This window comes from Varroa destructor, unplaced genomic scaffold (assembly GCF_002443255.2).
Source record: "Varroa destructor unplaced genomic scaffold, Vdes_3.0 BEIS01000001.1, whole genome shotgun sequence".
Lineage (NCBI taxonomy): Eukaryota > Metazoa > Arthropoda > Arachnida > Mesostigmata > Varroidae > Varroa > Varroa destructor.
The window spans coordinates 33811497-33829036 of record NW_019211454.1 but is presented as its reverse complement, the minus strand read 5'-3'; the positions used below and the strand labels follow the sequence as shown (position 1 = coordinate 33829036).

The window sequence follows — 17540 nt, the reverse complement described above, 5'->3', positions numbered from 1 at the left end:
TTACACAATCAACACTGGATCCTTCTCATATTGGCAATGGCCTTTGTTGATCAGATCAGTTAAGAATAGTTAGTTTAGTAAATTCATATGCAGTCCTTTTACTAAAGGATAAAATATGTAAAAATCCTTGTAAAATATGCACCTGAAGTTCTAGACAGCCAAGCAATCTACTAGATACTGAGGTTGAACAATAATAATTAATGATAATTACCAATTGTTTGCTCGTGAAATGAGAGTATATATATATTATGGTTGTTATATTGTAAATGCGATACTTAGCCTCAAAAATGGAGTGGCGAATTAAGGCAATTTCGGTTCTATTTTTCTACGGTGTTAGGCACAGGAGGTTGTAAGTGATGTGAAAACCCTAATGATGGGTAAAGGGCTCCCAAAGAAGAATGGCCAAGTCAATATGCCACCTCTCGGGAGAGCGCCAAGGAGTGTGTCGCCTGGTCACCCCCAAGGCCATACCTCTCCTCCTCCCACAGGCGGAGTCAATGTCAGGGAACAGGTAAGCCAGATGATAAAACTAGTTAAATGCTCCGGGCTCTGTCTTTAGCATTGACGTTAGACGCTATATAAAACGGCTGAGTACAAGTTTCATGTCTATTTTCCTTATTCATATACACCTTATACGTTTTCCTCAATGCCGCGAACAGACAATTTATAGACAAAGCTGGTATTGGGAGTTCGCTTCTTCATCATAGCTATTGTTATAAGTGACAACGTTACTATTGCTGGCACTGCTGCCATTGACTACTATTGAAAAAGAAATTAAACTTCGACGAATGGTGCGAACATAGAATACACTCCCACATAATTAAGCTATGTTCTTTTTTTTGTAACGAAGTACATCTAGTTTCGAATGTCCCTACTGCCTTGTTAAAATCAGTCTAGCACGAGCAGGAATTATACAAAGCATACTCCGTCAACTGACTCCGTACCCATCTAAACGCTTCTCATTCTACTGTATCTGCTACCAGGTGAGTATTTTCAATAATGTCAAATCGGAGTCCCGGCTAAGCCTTTCGAACCGTGGAGGCGACTCGGACGGTGGTCCATCAGTCCACTCCGTCCACTCGACGCACCCACATCAGCAGCACGGGCATGGACATGGTGCGATGGGAGGGGCGGGAACTCTGCATGAGCTTCGGCCTCAGGATATGCGCTCTATCGGGCAGTCGGGTGCGCAGGCGCTTCGTTCATCGCAGCACGCACAGTACCGTCGCAGTGATGCCGCGGACGTTGGCGGCGCCGGCGGGCAACATGACGACTCGTCGTCCACCGGCAGCGAACGCTACGAAAAGGATGTCGCTATTTTAAATCACTGCTTTGACGATATCGAACGCTTTATTGCTCGTCTTCAGAATGCTGCCACTGCCTATAAAGAATTAGAGAAGCGACGGAAAGTCAAGAAGGGTGGCAACAAGACCAACAAAAAAGATATGGGAGGTAAGCGTTTGCCTCTTAGGGGGGACTTTTTAGATAGAGATTAAAACTAACAAACATACAGTGAATATTATAAATATTGCGTTTTCTCTTTACGGCTAGTGTATTGTCCACCGTTTAGACACTATGAAAATAAAATTAAGCATTGAATTAAAAAGGGTAAAAATGTAAGAGACGATGCACATATATAAGGTAATAAATAGTACAAATATTTTTTTTTATAACTTCAGAGGGCTTACTTAGTATGCGCGCTAAACCACCTCCACAAAAAGAATTCGAAGACATACTCGCGAAGTTTAAACTGTCGTTCAATTTGCTTGCGAAGCTTCGTAATCATATCCACGATCCCAATTCTCCTGAACTGATTCACTTCCTGTTCACGCCGCTCGCCGTAATCGTTGACGCCGCACGCGACTTCAACTTTGGGCCAAACCTTGCTTCCAAAGTAGTGGCACCTTTACTTACACGAGATGCCTGTGAACTTTTGGACAATTGTTGCACTTCTAAAGAAAACGACCTTTGGCGCTCCCTTGGAGACGCCTGGTCTGTGCCAAGGTAAACTAGAATACAAATTAAAAATATATTGTATACTCTATTATTGCATTGTATAATAATAATAGGACCTATGGCGATCTAGTAATTGCATTCTCTGCGCTTGACTTACAACTGTGAAAATACACCGAGTTACTGCTAGATTTATTACCAATGAATGTTTCAACTTCGTCGTCAGCGAAAATTGCATATGTGCTCAGGGGAAGTTCTGGGCCCACGTTCTTGGATTGCGGGTTCTGAATCTTTTCGCTTTATATTTTCCCTAAGATGTAAAATAAAATCGGGCCAAACTTGAGTCTACTTATGTACTATAATTTTTTAGAGTGCTATGACACGCTTTGTCATAGCGATGTTGGTAACTTGCCCTGGCCTTTCTTTTGCTATATTAGGGTCAAAAGACAGCATATAATAGAACACAAAGAGGCCGTTCTCCAAAGTTGAAAAGATAGCGAATTAAAACCGAATGTACTCGTGGCGTTCGTTTTAAGCTTGAGCAATAAAAAATCCTGTATGTCAACGCAAAACGGATAAACCTTTGTATTGAAATGCTTTCTGAAATTCGAGCAAATAGGACATCAGAGCGAGCCTATTAAGCCTGTCAGTCTCTAGCAGAAATAATTTCGTTACCGCTATTCATGTAATTGACATTAATTAACGTCAGCATCTGGCATTAACATTACATTAAATATTAAAGCCTTTTTAAGTGACGTAGTTTCGTTGGGTTCATTCGCTCCTGATATGCAGATAGAAGGTTACTAACGGGAGACTACGTTTAATATTTACCTCCGCAGAGACCAATGGAAGAACTACGAAGATACATATCAGCCGGTATTCACGGATGGCTGGGCACCTGAGTATCCGCACTTCCCCGAGGAGATCGGGCCAGAATTGACCGCACGACGCCGCCCGGAAGTACGTTCCTAAAAACACCACGGCATACGTATTGACTGCCTTGAAACGCTGCCTCACGAAAGTATTATGTAACAGTATAACAAACTTGCCAACAGCGGACGAACAGAAAACAGGTGTAACTAGATCTTTTAATTCATGCTAGTTGGTTCGCTGTTCTGTTCCACGCAATTATTTGCTGGTTAGTAACGTCACGTCGTAGTAAGAGCTTACGGTACATGAGGTCCGCGGTTGGTAGAAAACCAATCACCTTACTCTGTAGATTTCCGCGAGTTTATCACCAATACTCCATTTTGTATTAGTACTGGTAAAGATGGCGATAACGTTCTCCTGTCCGATGTGGGCCACATGTAGAGGTCTGTTCGTGTACGTGTGTGTGTATTCGTGTATGGTAGTCATTCCTTTCTTTCACTATAACCATTGTTGAGGCCGACTTCCCTTCGGATAAGTGTCTTACTGCTTGTCTATTCGACACCCACAAGCAACGTATATTTCAAACAAATCTGTAGCCTCGTGGACTTTGGTGAGCAACGCACTATCGCTTGTAATTGTTGGGAACCGACGCTGCTATTTCTCCGTCGGCGAGTTCTTCTCTCGGGCGTCGCACGACTGCAGCTGCTATGCAATTACCGGGTGGTCGTTGAAAAACGACAAGTGTCCGTAGTCGGTACTCAATAGCTACGCGATGGCTCTCGATGCACATGCGTCTTTGCTACACTGTGTTGCCCCGAGACTGTGTCTTGCTAAGGCAGCATTTGGAACGGCCATTTCTAGTCATACATTAACGACTCGCCGCCGGCGACTACAACGCCCCCAGGGGTTTCTATCGACATTTTTTGTTTGAAGGGGCACTAGCGACAACGCCAGTGATGAAGCTAATTCTAGCTGGACCAGTTGTGTTCAAGCGCCGCTGTCATCGCATCAAAGTGATTCGATTCTTTTGAGCCGCTTGCTCTAATCAGTAATGCGTTCTATGTGTAGTCCATCGTCGCCTGTCTGTCGATATCTGGAACTACTCAAATACTCTACCATTTCCTAGCAGACAATATTTTATACTAAATTTAATACCTAAACTGATAGGCAGGTACGATGTATTCACTCGACCACTGATAAATTTCATATTTTGACTTTTCTTTCAGGAATACGCGCGGGGAGGCAGCGAACGATATGAGATGCGTGCCGACTCGCCTGCGGCGTTGTACGGTCATTCTGCCCGGAGCTTCCCAGAGGAGCGCGCCCGAACACCGTCGGAGCACGATTTCGTGCAAAGATCCGACGTAAGCAGTGATTCGATGGAACCTCCCGGAGGCATCGACGCTCAGAGACACTTCGAGCGACAGCAGGTACAGCCAGGAAGAGAATCTATTAATAAAGACAATGCTAAGGCACGGAAAATATAAGATCTAAAATTTTTCATCGCTGCAAACGGTTTCCTAAAATTATAAGGCTTTTAAAAACGTTTCGTATAGAGTTAACGTGCCATAGGCGTGCGTAATGTGATTACGAACTACTTCGTTTCGGTAAATTGTGCTCAGGTAAAGCCGTAAATATGTAAGGGATGTTGAAATAGTGTGTGTGTAGGAGATACATAAAGTAAGAGAAGAAATTACTATATATACTATAATTCGTTATTATTAGGCAGATTATAAATTTAGAGAAACCGTTTTAGTAATTTACAAACGGAGTAAGAAAATGTTTACGTCCCAATGTTTCGAGAACGTTGTCTTTTACAGTAACACGTTGCTTTATAGGTCATAGCAATTGATAGCCGCAGCGCTATCTCAGCGTACATTGTAACAGCACAGATCTAAGATGTTAGCTTGAACCTGGGTCCTTTGGCTGTTATTTACTACTACTGAAACCAGGTAATCTTTAGCAAGACGTCGTTACGTTTAATTTGGACAACCTCAACATTGGAAATAGTTTAAAAGGATGTACAGGTTGGCGGCATAATTGGTACAATGATGGTACGATTGGCGGCAGTGAAACTCTACGCAAGTCAACCCCTCTAAGATTCAGCAGCGGCTGTCCGGATGCGAATCACTAGCTGGGTCAATAGCTAAATATTGACAGATATAAATATTAAGGAAATCACCAGTTTAAGGACTGTATGGCTGTGTCTTTGATACAGTCGCCATTTAATACGACAGCTTACTGGCCATTCTGCGGCCATATTACTGCTTGGCTCCGGCACTCATGTATAATATAGGGTCGTGCCGTGAACAGGCTGCATATAGAAGCTATTTTCGACGAAGTGCCACGTGATAATGCTATTCATTCGGCCTCTACGCACGTTTAATGGTAAACCAAATAACTCATGACGATGTATGTCCGAACTCAGCATTTTCAGCACTTTATTACTCCATATGCCTAAGTTAAGGCTAATGTAACGGCAAAGTGAGGACAAAAAATAACAATCGTCCATCTTTTTTCTGTTGTCCACGCTCGCAGACGCTATTTGTTGATGAGCTAAAAGCGGCACAGGCCAAATGCGTGCAGGTAATGTACCCGCGAACAGCTAACAACGATAAGGAGCTGACTGTCATTCGTGGCGAGTACCTTGAGGTAGGTGCTTGAAAATCGCAGAACAAAGCATTGCAACAGGCTCTGGTCGCGCATAAAAAACTTCCATCCCAATTTTAAAAATAAACCTTTATTAAAAGTGTCCCATGCACTACGGCTAAAATGACAACGCGCGACTTGATATTATTCAGCTCAGAAAACGAATGGTTATGGGCTTCTACATACGTTGTTATAATTAGAATATATGTTGGGCTGTGTGCGTTTTTTCTTACAGGTATTGGATGACTCCCGTAAGTGGTGGAAAACCCGAAATATCCGTGGCCAAATCGGACATGTTCCACACACGATTGTAGCGCCCGTCGGCGACAGTGACTATCATAACAACGGATACGAGTCCACCAACAACTACAGCCCCGTACGTGTCACAGGGTTATCTATGGATGTGTAGTTCCTGTTGGGACATAATACCTTTCTGTGTTGTATCAACACATTCGTGGAGTGACAAGTCAGTGTTGGCAAATGTCTAATCTATTAATCTCGTATCCTCTCCTTCTTTGATAAACACCGGTAAATCCAATGGTCAAAATAGAATAATGATAACATGAGCTCTTTCGAGTGAGGCAAATTCATTGGGAGTATCAAAACGTAGGACTTTGCTTAATTTATGTATATAAATCAACTCTCATTGTCAGCCTACAGAGCTACTGTAGTGGTCGACGCGATAAATTACACCGCTAAGCGTTTAATTAAGTCTTGCTCTTGGCTCGTTGTCAGCTCGGAGTGTCTGCCGACCTCCGGTACTTTAGGCACTGCCAAGAAAGCTGTCAGGCACGGACGCTCAATACTGCAGTCGTGCACCATAGTTGACGAAAGGTCGCAAGTTTCGTCAACACGTACTACGCACCGATATAGGTCATACATACGTAGTTCGTAAATGTACATATTCACTTGAAGATATGTGTCATTGCTGCTTAATCGAAAATCGATGAGCACGTTCGGTTAATTTGACCGAAGGATTCCCTATAGCACTATGGCCATCACTGCATCGGTATAAGGTGCCAAATATTGAACCTGGATCTGGTCGAACTAGGTAATACTTTATTGTCAACTGTCAAACCGCCCATCCTATGGACGCAACGATTTTCGAAATTTTCAATATTACGTTTAGAAGCGTGTTATTTGTACACAACGTCAGACGTAGTCGAGGCTATAAACAATTATCACAGGGCATTCTAGTAAAAAGTCATTGCAGCGTCCGCGGGAACAATCAATGCTGGCGAGCGTTGAAATTAAGCACGATTCGATAGTTACGACATCTGCACACTCGACGTAAATAGTATTACATGATGAACCAGAGGGCATCTACTCTCTATTATAGACTAACCAATATAGCTGGTAGTTGTTTTCCTTCGATTTTGATTATTTAATCGTTTACTAAATAAAAACTTGAATTGAGTTTGAATGTTTTACTATGGGTAATGTTTTATGTTCCCATTACGCAGAGCGAGTCACCAGTCGACGGCTATGGAGGAGGTCGTATCGGAAGTCAAATGGGGCCGATGGCCCGTTCACCCAACTCACAGCCAGCTCCTGCCGAGTGGGTTCGTCGCGAACGCCAGGGCAAGAAAGGTGAATTTCGTTACTTCTGAGACTACTATCCAGCTTATCAATCGACGTGCTGCTCAATGTTGAGCCCAGCAATTGCTCCTGCTGACGCTTGACAAAGCTGCGCAAGCAGACACCCATAAAACTACTTGCGTCGATCTTAGGAAAAATCATTAGTCATGGCATTGAGACTAGAGTACGACCAGGTATTGTAGGATCACCCCTCCCACCCGCGCGCCCTCAGAGCCTCCGGATTCCACCATCCACCTCCTTCCTCGCCATCTTTCTCTGTCCTGAACGCCTTTATTCGACCCAACACCCTCATCTCGACCCCATAGTCTCACAGCCGCTACCATATTCTGCTATGTACTCCAGACATCGACTGCAACTGCGGCCTCAGGTCGGATAAGACACGAAATAGGGAGTTCATGTTTGTCTCATTATGGTCTACATCGTACCTTTCGTCATCCACACATACGTCCCTACCTGCCATCTGCAAGCGAATAATATCCATTTCTCGCCTCGTTGCCCGCAGGGGTCCCCAGTATCAGTGCACGTAACTGCTACCGCCGCTACTATTTTCTTAAGCCGCGTGTAAATGTCGAGTGTTACAAGTGATTAGTAATATAGAAGTTCTGTTCAGGAACACACCCACTAGCGTTAGACGGTATAATAATCGCCTACTGGTGCTGATCCAAGCGGACGACTTTTTCCTTCTAAAACCTAGATCCGTGCAGAAAACCCAGCTTGTAAGATCTAGGCTTTTTTTAACATGTAGTCATACGGATTCCTTTAGAGAAGTTTGAGCGAAGAGATTTATTAGGAGCAGCATCCTTGAAGACAGAATCAGACTCTAACCAAGAAGATATGTAAGGCTAATGAAGGTTGACTTTTCAGCTCAGTCCTCAGTTTTTATCGTGATATCTGAATCGCAATTAATAATTGTTAAGCGAGTAGCCGTCGAACCAATTCATAGTTAAACAAAGCTCTAATTGTCACGACTTCATTGAGCCAATTCAGCCAGCTTAAAGTGGCATTAAAGCGTCAAAGGGACGATGTCTATTTACTGGCTCGAAGCCATTAAACATAGCTGATTTGAAAACTTACCGTCAGATCGATAGCCCAGATAGTTGCTTGTCTGTTTACAAAACATGATTTTGTTGTTTACAAGTAAACTTAAAGGTGCCGCTAATAAAGGGCATAGTAATGGCCAAGGTATATTATTATGGATGAAAGTGTTAGATTAGATAATTTATTAGCGAGTTACGCATCCCGAGAATCATTTCTCTCTATATGCGCGCGTTCCCTTGTACCCATCTTGGAACGTTTACTACTACCTGAAACAAATGAATACCTATAACGTCTACTAAATCAAAAACAACATTGCATATAACACCATAACGATATACGGCGACAATCAAAGCCCTAGTAATTGCTTACGAATCCATTAATAAACCTTAATAGAAGCGGCTTGTGTCTGTTAGAACATAGATTAAATCAAGGGGGCGGAACAGGACCATTAACCAATACACAATCGACTAACAAAAAGGAAGGGCGCTGTATATAATATGCAATACTAGTAATAATAATGATTATAATCAAGAAACAGCACGCTGATACAGAATGTTCTAACAGGTGGACTGCTGCTACATAAAAATATGGTGACCATATTTGCTTCTATATAAAGGAAGACGAAGTATCCCCTTTATGCGCATACTAGAGAGGCATTTTTCTAAGGAGGCACTTGTCTGAAGAAGTGGACAATAGCATCAATGTTAGCACAGTGCCTCGTTGAAATGCATGTTATCCTGCAATGTGAAGGCGCAAGCAGTGTCCAAATGATTTAGCGGGGGGCTTTGCGGTGCGGGTACCGCTGACGCTATGTTATATAATGACATTATCAGTAGCAGACGCTAAAAGGTGACTGAAAGAAAGTGACGACTCGATCGGCTATTGTCATTAAATTCATTAACAGCACTCGCAGACGATAGTGTTACATCTGTTGAGATTTGACAGGTGGGCGTCCGGGTCCACATCTGACTAACCCGGCTGTGGCGGATTCTTAAGCGCTATCGAAATGTGTTTAAAACTACAATATTCGTATTATTGCTATTAGTATTAGGATGACAGCAGGTACATAACGAGCTGCGAAGGTGCAATAACATAACCCACTTATGATGGTACATCGAAATCAATGTATATACCCTAGTGCTCAAAATAACATCCGTTTTTCGTCTGTTTGTTGTGTAACCGCTAGGCAAACACAGTCTAGGAGTATATATATATGGCCTGCAAGCGTGAGCGCCTCCCATAGGGTAGACCCACCATACCGATTTATTCGCTATTAGCTATGGTCGTAGTCGATGTATGGCAGCATGACCAAATAAATACGCCTGCGTAGTCAGAACTGATTTTCCTTCTGTTGCTCGTATGTAGCACGCTGGCCGTACAGAACACGTACAAGGCACCGTATTCAGTACCAGGAACGTAGTCACGCGATTACAACGTTTCGGATGTGATGACAGGGCCAGCGTTGTTAGTATGTAAGTTAGGTAACTGAAGCAACGCGTTGGCTCCACAACGGCATCGCACATATCTTTTGCTCTAGAACTGCTCACATTTGTGGGATGATTTTTTTTAAAGTACTATCCATTGGCCGGTACAGCGTATGCCGCGCGCGTGTCAATGCACGAGTGATGATACAGCCAAATGCGAATATCCATCAAAGCAGACGAACAGAATGTCAAGTGGTCACAACCTATGGCTGAACAAAGCCACCATTAATTTCATAGGGATCTAATGAGCTTTTATTCGATAAGTTGAAGAGCTAAGCTGATTGAAAGCCCTATGTATATAACATTTCTGACGCTGAAATAGCAGGTCACTAATACACACAAAGGAAAAACAACGTCACTGATCGTGGAACTATATGTACCGTCGATAATAATTACGTAAAGTAATACAAGTAACATTAATTATATTGACAATATGATTTACTGATAAATAAACGCTTGCGCCCTACAAAGTCGAACATCCCCTGTGTGTTACATGTGCTTGTTGTAGTCTCGTACGCTGTTTTACCGTGAAGGCTTACACCAATTGCTGACGTATGGTAGAGAGTACCCACATTACATAGATATCAAATATTGATCAGAACAAACATTTATCACTAACTTATCTTTAGAGGGTACGGTAGTGCACGCCATCGTTGCTTCGTATTTAATTCGTTGTGCCTTGGATTTTCTTTATCATGCACCGCCCATTCATAATATCCCACTTTTGTAACTCTTTGATAAATTCAACGGTCAAACTCAAAATTACCAGTACGTTTATTAAAGTAGTTTCTGACGAAGAATGCTCTCACTTGTTTTGTGCAACTTCTCCTTCCCCCTTCTTACAGCTTGTTGGCCCCCTTCGTGACTCGCTCTCCGAAGTTATGTCTATAATAGTAAACCGATAGGTAATTAAATAGGAGCTTTGAATTTATATTGCAATGCTTGCTCCGCGCTCCCGCCGATTCGTGCTTTTTGTGGGGTGCAGTAGACTAGGCATATCGAAATCAACATTATTATTTTTGATACACTCAACGCATTTCATCCACTTGTGCGCCCATATAAGACGGATTCCTCTGTATTATTCTTTCTTGCCTGTGCTATTTAACTTATTTAATATTGCTTTCTCGCCCTGCTCCTGTAATTGTCTAGAAGGGATGAAACTAATCGTAGCTTCAGGCGACTGTGAGTCGTCAGCCTCATCGTCCCCTGCTTCGGGAAGCCGAATACCTTCAGGTAGGATCGTAAATACCATTAACCCACATGATGAGCTTAGACACACTGGATTCAAAGAATCAGCACAAGTGCTGAATCATTATATGACACACACTCTGATGCAGCGATAATTTATGATTTCCCATTGATATAATATATCGGATCCTACACAATATAACCACCGATTTCAAAAACGAACTTCAAAAGCGAATCTCCAGAGTTGAGGGTACAGTTGGAAACAAATAGAAAATAAATAACGTTGGCAGAATTCATTATTGTGAATTTGTCGTAGTATCAACACCTGAAACATAAAATGAAAAAATTCTTTTTCCTTTTATCACCTGATTCGATGGGATGAGTGATGCCATCTTTCAGCTTACGTTGCTTCGGGGGCTGCCATACCCCAGGAAAGAGAATGAAAAAACGTAAATCTCTGGTAGCTGCATACATTTGCATTCTTTTATCTGTTGTACGTTCTTCCCCTGGCAATTATGCACCGCTTACCTATATCACCACCGCAATCTGCTACGTTGCCAACTGAGTCCACAAAAAGCATCGATGCGAAAATACAAAAATGTCACCAATCGATTTTTCCCTGTTCTGTTCGACTTCTCCCAAGGGGCCTGCTTTCACGATCCCAGGACGTTTGCGCTCAATGTTCGCCTCTCAACCATCCTGTGTGTCGCCTACCGCCGTCTTTTGTACACTAAATATTCATCCCCGTTTGATCCACGTTGTCGCACATTGCTCGTTCTGCCTATTTGATGATTTTTGTTTTGGCGACTATACAATACGAAGCCAAGAGAAGTAAGGGGTGGATGAAAGGCACCATGGTTTTCACATAGGGGTCGCTCCCAACCTTTCGCTTCTTTCATCTGCCTTCTTCCCACCTATGCTGTTCGCATGCCTCGAAATTGTCGCTTTGAAAGCTGGTCCTGAAACCGTGTTTGCAATTCTTAATGTATCACTATCCGCTATTGAGTTAGAAGTTCTGCCGTTTCTTCTACCACTTATCTGTTAGTCACTGCTAACCCAAATGTTTTAGGCGCTACTCAACTATCGCGTGAAAAAGCTGTACGAGAATACACTCGTCTCAATGATCGTTCTGCCGCTAGTTTGAGGTCAAGAAGTAGACTATGATGCGGCCATTTTTTAACGTAGTGATTTTCGCTTCACCCGCTGCCTCTGCCGCTCTGATTGGTGCTATCTCACTGCCGTATACGCGGGAAAAATAAAAAAAAAAAAGACTAGCCTACATACATCGTATACTTCTTGAGCCACCAGGTTTAAATCCTTCTCTTTCATGCTAGCCCCCTGTCATTCTCGGCTGACTCTACTCGAATAGGTGCACTTTGATGGCGTAAGTCTACCCTCCACCCACAAGGCAACCTCCGGGTTCGCAGCTACCTTAATGACAAACATATGGACCCTAATATTGTAGTCGCATACATTCGCAGCATAGAATCGTATGATCCCTTTCTCACTATGTCTTCATGTATCTGTCACTGCCACAGTGATCTCCCATCTTTAAAAAGGGTTAGTCGTCTTTCCTTGGATTGATCGACTTGACCAAAAATACCAGTGGGACGCCTACCCGTCGTTGCACACACTGCGTTAGCTCCTACGTACTCTCTCAGCAAAACATTACCCAAACAGAACAACGTTATTCTGTTTTGCTGCAAGACATGACGAGCGGTTGTTATCACACGTTTACCTTACGAAGTATCGTTGGCGCGGTTCACTGTGCCATCAGTTTATAAAAGTCTTTGTGTGACGACATAAAATGGCTCAATCTGAGAAATAATTTCTACAAAAAACGGAGAAGTTAAGCCGATTTCCAAGAAAAACTTCATTCGTAGTACATCGTATAAGACGGGCAGTACACATTTTCGTGTCAGTAGTTCCCATACCTGTGTGCAGCTAAACCTTGTCCGAGATATCTCTTATCTTAATACTATTTTACTTCACTTAATTCGTTTTTGATTTCTTAATTGGAATTGAAAAATTGTTATTCGTATTGCCTTAACTTAATTGTCTAATTAGCTGCATTAGATGTAATCTTTGTTTCTAAGCATTTGGTATATTCCAGATAGATTTAAGCTTGTCTGGCCTGGCCCAATCGGTTTCTTCGAGCTTTTCATTCGCTCCGCTGCCCCTCTGTGCGCGTCGTTCTGCTGTCGCAGGCAGCTCCGTTTATCTTAGGGCGTTAGATTGTCGTTTGTTATTGTCTACAACGAATGTAATTGACAATACACCCTACCAATTCTTCGATATCTGTATTTGGTAGTATCTGCATGTACAGTTTATGCTTACCTTACCATTGTTTTATTGGATTATCGAGTACTTAGTTGTTCTGCATTCCTAAATAAAAGAACACTACTCAAGATCATTACGCGCTGGAATTAACGTGACTACCGACCATAAATTTAAGATACAAAACAAATAACACGTCAAACTGGTACTTAAACAGAAAGGCACACATGGAGGTAGTCTGGATGGAAGTCCGAACGCTTCATTTGTACCACGTTAGGTTTTCTGTATATACTTTAACCTTGTAAAATGTAGCAGTTATGCTCTTGGTTTACTATCTTTGATTTGATAATCCCTCAATGCGACGACACGAAAGTGTCCGCTTATGTTGGATTTGTATGGAATTGTGGTCTTAAAACACAAAGCGTTCGTGAACTCTGTCAGCGCTATGCAATGAATATAATTAACACATCGTTAGCAGAAAAATCGATCACTGCATAAATTCGAATACGCATGTATTTACGCGCTAGTAACTTCATCTAACTGGTACGCATAGTCACAGCCATCATAGACTCTGCGTGTACGACTTCATTGCATTATGGCCACCAGCACACCTTGTGTACACTTATACAATACTACCCACGTATTAACTTCTCACCCCCGCATCTGCCCGGCAGGACCCAGCTTTCCTACCAGAGGAGGTTCATTGCACACGGAACAGATTACGATGTGCAAGAACCACCGCGGCTTTGCGGATTCCTTTGATGCACTCCACTTCCCCCTGGCAGAAACGGCCTATTGCAGCAACGTCGCTGTGAACCCATCGTTCGCCTGCGGCGATGTCGGACCATCGGCGACACCTTTCTGTAGAGCTGAATTTCAGCAGCTGGACAAAACGTCGGCGCATTCGCTGGTCACGGAAGAACACCATAACACGTCATCGTTAGCTACAGCCGATTTGGGCAATCGACCAATGACAGGTGGGCATGCTGCGTCTGGGTATCCGCCACTTTGCGAACGGCATCGCGAAAACCGAAGACACTCGCCTTCACTCCACAAAAGTCACGAAGCGGTGTCAAGGTACACTTCACCGGTTCTACGTCGAGCCTTAGACGACATGAACAGGTCGGTTTAAATCAGTAGTCTAAAGAGGAATCTGAACTTGTTTTCCATAGAATACATAATGAAGTATCGGTCTGGAGTAAGATGGAGATAGAACCGAAAGGTTTGTTGTTTAGACTATGATCGAAATCGTCCAGAATATTTAAATACTATAACCCTCATGTGTTCTCTTTTTCATATTGTATGTCACGCAAGCTTCGTTGTATAAGTTAAATGACTGGTCACGAACTCTCAGGCTGAATGACCAACTAGCATTTAAACTATTGTATCGTTTATTGGCTGCCACCGACCTCATAAACTCATTTTGTTAAAAACTGGACTGCTTACACCGTACGAGTTCGATAGATGAAAAAAAAAAGGGCAGATTTCAAAATGTGCGTTCCCATCTTTAGCCTTAATGTAACCCGAAAAAAAAATACGTACTCAATGAATATATGAATTTCCTTTGATCAGACCCGAAGTTTCAAAATCTGGTTCTTCCGAGGATACTAAATACTGTAGAACTTTGCCAAGATCGCATCAGCCCGCGCCGCGTTGTTTCAATAGTATGGCAAACGAGGCTGGACCTCGTGATCCCTGTAGATTCGGTTCTGTTGACCATTTCGGCAGGGGCCAATACCGTCCACTCCAAAAGCAGGAGATTGATCATCACCACCATGACGGAAAATCTCACAACCGTCACCACCAACAGCCACATGAGTAAGTCTCCAGCACAACGAACAAAATGGCGAAAGAACTATACGCGAAATTATCAAGATTCATTGGACCGCAGAATGTATGAGTCCGTGTGCACGGATAGCAGACACGATTTATTGGATCTTTTCGCGATAATCCTTTGTTTCTTGATTTGATTAATCCTAACTTACATATTGGCCATGCTAACCAAATGACGTACCCTTTCAATAACGATAACTGTCGTGAAAGGCTCATTGACAGACATTGTCTATGCTTTAGTACAGGCACTATTTTCTTAATAATACAAAACCGCGATATCTATAAAAGTTTACGTAAAGGTACATCTTTCTCATGTTACATGCTAGGTAGCGTATATTTATTTTAAACTGGTACGTGGCGTCTTTGTCCAAATTCGTCTTGGTAAAAAAAATACGAAAGCTCCCTTGTTGAACTCGTGTGATTGCACCGTACCAATTTGTGTTTGTATATATCGTGTTCATATACCCTTCGGACTAGTGCACTCCTAACCACACTTCTATTCATTGTTAGAACAATATTTGGATTACTAACAACCGGTACAACGTACAACCTACGGCTGTCGGTGCTATTTTGCTTTGTGTGGGTGCGTCTTGCCCTTCTTGTTTACGTTTTTTCGTTATTGCCGCTCGTGTTGCTGCTGCGTCCGCGATGTCCACCATATCAAGTTCATTTCTGGTGATTCCAACACCGCCCCCGCTGCCAAAGTGGACCACGCGTCAACTCGAGAAGCAAAAAAGTATCGGTAGCTGGTCACAGACATCGAACGCGTTAAATCACGGCCCGCACGGTTCCGGCCTGGCTCATCAAATGTCACTATTGCCTCGGGGCAGTCATGGGAGTCTGAGCTCATTACGAGCGCGCCGAAGGAGTTCCGACATGGACTCCGTCTCCACGCGCACTGAAACCAATGTTTCCATTAGTCAGAATGGACCTGCACTGAGCCAGGCAGCGGGCGGAAACAACAGTACAAATCCTATTTTAACACATAGCACCACTGGGTAAGCTATAATCGATCAACTTGGCAATGGGATTGGCAATTGACCATGGCTTGTGCGTGACACTGCTGACTTAATGCTGACCTGAGACGGCGATTGACGTTTGCACAAACACCAATTCCTTGTCATACAGGGTAGCTTGTCGATAGAATACAGATGGCAATTCTATGCCTGCTTAGATACTCTTAAGTACCGATATCTAGGCTAATGGACGCAGCAAAAAAGAGCGTTTCGTAATATGTTATTTTAGGTAAGGGCACTTAATGGAAGCCGGCTCAGCGTTGGTGTAAAAAAATGGTTTTAGTTCAAATAGACGATGCTGTCAGGTCACGCTAACCTTTTTTAACTATATGACTAAAACAGTGGAAAAAAAGAAGCATGTGGCTCAGACAACCTGAGTGTCGTAGAAGGGAATCGATCATTTGTCGACTCTTCTACAGATGTTGAAGAGTCAAAATTTAGACAACTCATGCTGGATCAGGTTCCTAACGCAACCGCATGTAAACGCTGAATAAACAATAGGCATCTTGGATCAACTGCAATTAAGCGTACGGTCAATATCGAAGTTACTTTTTGTTAATAGCTCAGAAGCTTCTCGTCCTTATTCACCGAAGCACAAATAGAAATTTGTGTAAGAGATTTTGCCCATGCAACCGCTTCACTGCCTGCGACAGCCATCTACTGTGTTTGCCGTCCGAATATACTAAGGAATAACAGAAGTTCATTGTGGTCCATATCGCTTGCCTAACGACGGTTGTATCATACTGCAGTATTGCGTAGTCAGTGCAATGTTTGTTACAGGATTTTTAATTATAATAATTGTATATATGTTGCTATAAATTACATTATAGGTGAAACCTTCAGATTTGATTTTTTATCCGACTTCTCAACGATTTTCTTTTACACATTGGATTTGCCTTTTTCGTACGGTCTTCATTCAGATACGATATAATGAACGATCCATTCGACAGCGCTATCTATATCGACTAGTATCTGTGGGTGCTATACGGACCATTCGCTTCATTAGCTGTCAAGTCTTCGTATTTACCAGTCGATCTCCTCCCTTTAATTTGGGATGTGGAATGAGAAGCTGCTCGGTAAGCACTCACAGTGGCCGTGCACTACGAGTACTGCAGATAGAAGCCGTGTTGCCACTACGTACATGCGCTAGAAGTAAACGTGCGGCAGGAATTTACGAATCGTACGTGCATACCTATTCGTGTCCTGGTTGCGGGGCGCTTGGTAATCCCATAGGTCAGATTTGTCCTGTGTATATTGATATTCGATATTTGTGTCCTGTTTCTCCTACGCCTTCTCGAGGCAGTCAAATCCATGGCTATGTCCAATACCAATGATAGTCGTAATGGTCGTAGTTCGCAAGCAGTCCTGTATATATAGGCTTTGGACTACAACGCCGAGCAATGACTGCTTTGGGGCAATGGCTGCTAACACCCTCGCAACCGAGACCGTTTCGTTTCTCACATATGCAACGACGACCCATGAGGAAGGATTGAAGCCAATAGAGCTGGGTAAATCGTTGCCTGCACCTAAATTCAACCCTAAATTTTAGCTGCTCTTTCCAAAGTTCCCGTGAGAAACTTACTCGTTCGCGTCCTGCAAGCCCAGCCTACAACAGTATCAGTATATATATATT

General features: G+C 42.9%; 1 protein-coding gene across 17 annotated transcripts in view; it reads left to right on the top strand.

Annotated features, from left to right (window-relative positions):
* Positions 1-17540, top strand: part of LOC111255315 (uncharacterized) — a 138409-nt gene that overhangs the window by 112240 nt on the left and 8629 nt on the right. For 13 of the 17 annotated variants that reach the window (XM_022817161.2, XM_022817160.2, XM_022817157.2 and 10 more), the window contains 12 exons: positions 338-511; positions 984-1452; positions 1680-2004; positions 2793-2913; positions 4050-4253; positions 5362-5475; positions 5708-5848; positions 6936-7062; positions 10743-10826; positions 13733-14180; positions 14631-14876; positions 15557-15889. In XM_022817161.2, the coding sequence (XP_022672896.1) occupies positions 338-511; positions 984-1452; positions 1680-2004; positions 2793-2913; positions 4050-4253; positions 5362-5475; positions 5708-5848; positions 6936-7062; positions 10743-10826; positions 13733-14180; positions 14631-14876; positions 15557-15889 (2786 nt within the window). The remainder of the gene's footprint in view (positions 1-337; positions 512-983; positions 1453-1679; positions 2005-2792; positions 2914-4049; positions 4254-5361; positions 5476-5707; positions 5849-6935; positions 7063-10742; positions 10827-13732; positions 14181-14630; positions 14877-15556; positions 15890-17540) is intronic. The other 4 variants (XM_022817162.2, XM_086991047.1, XM_086991083.1 and 1 more) reach the window with 4 other exon arrangements.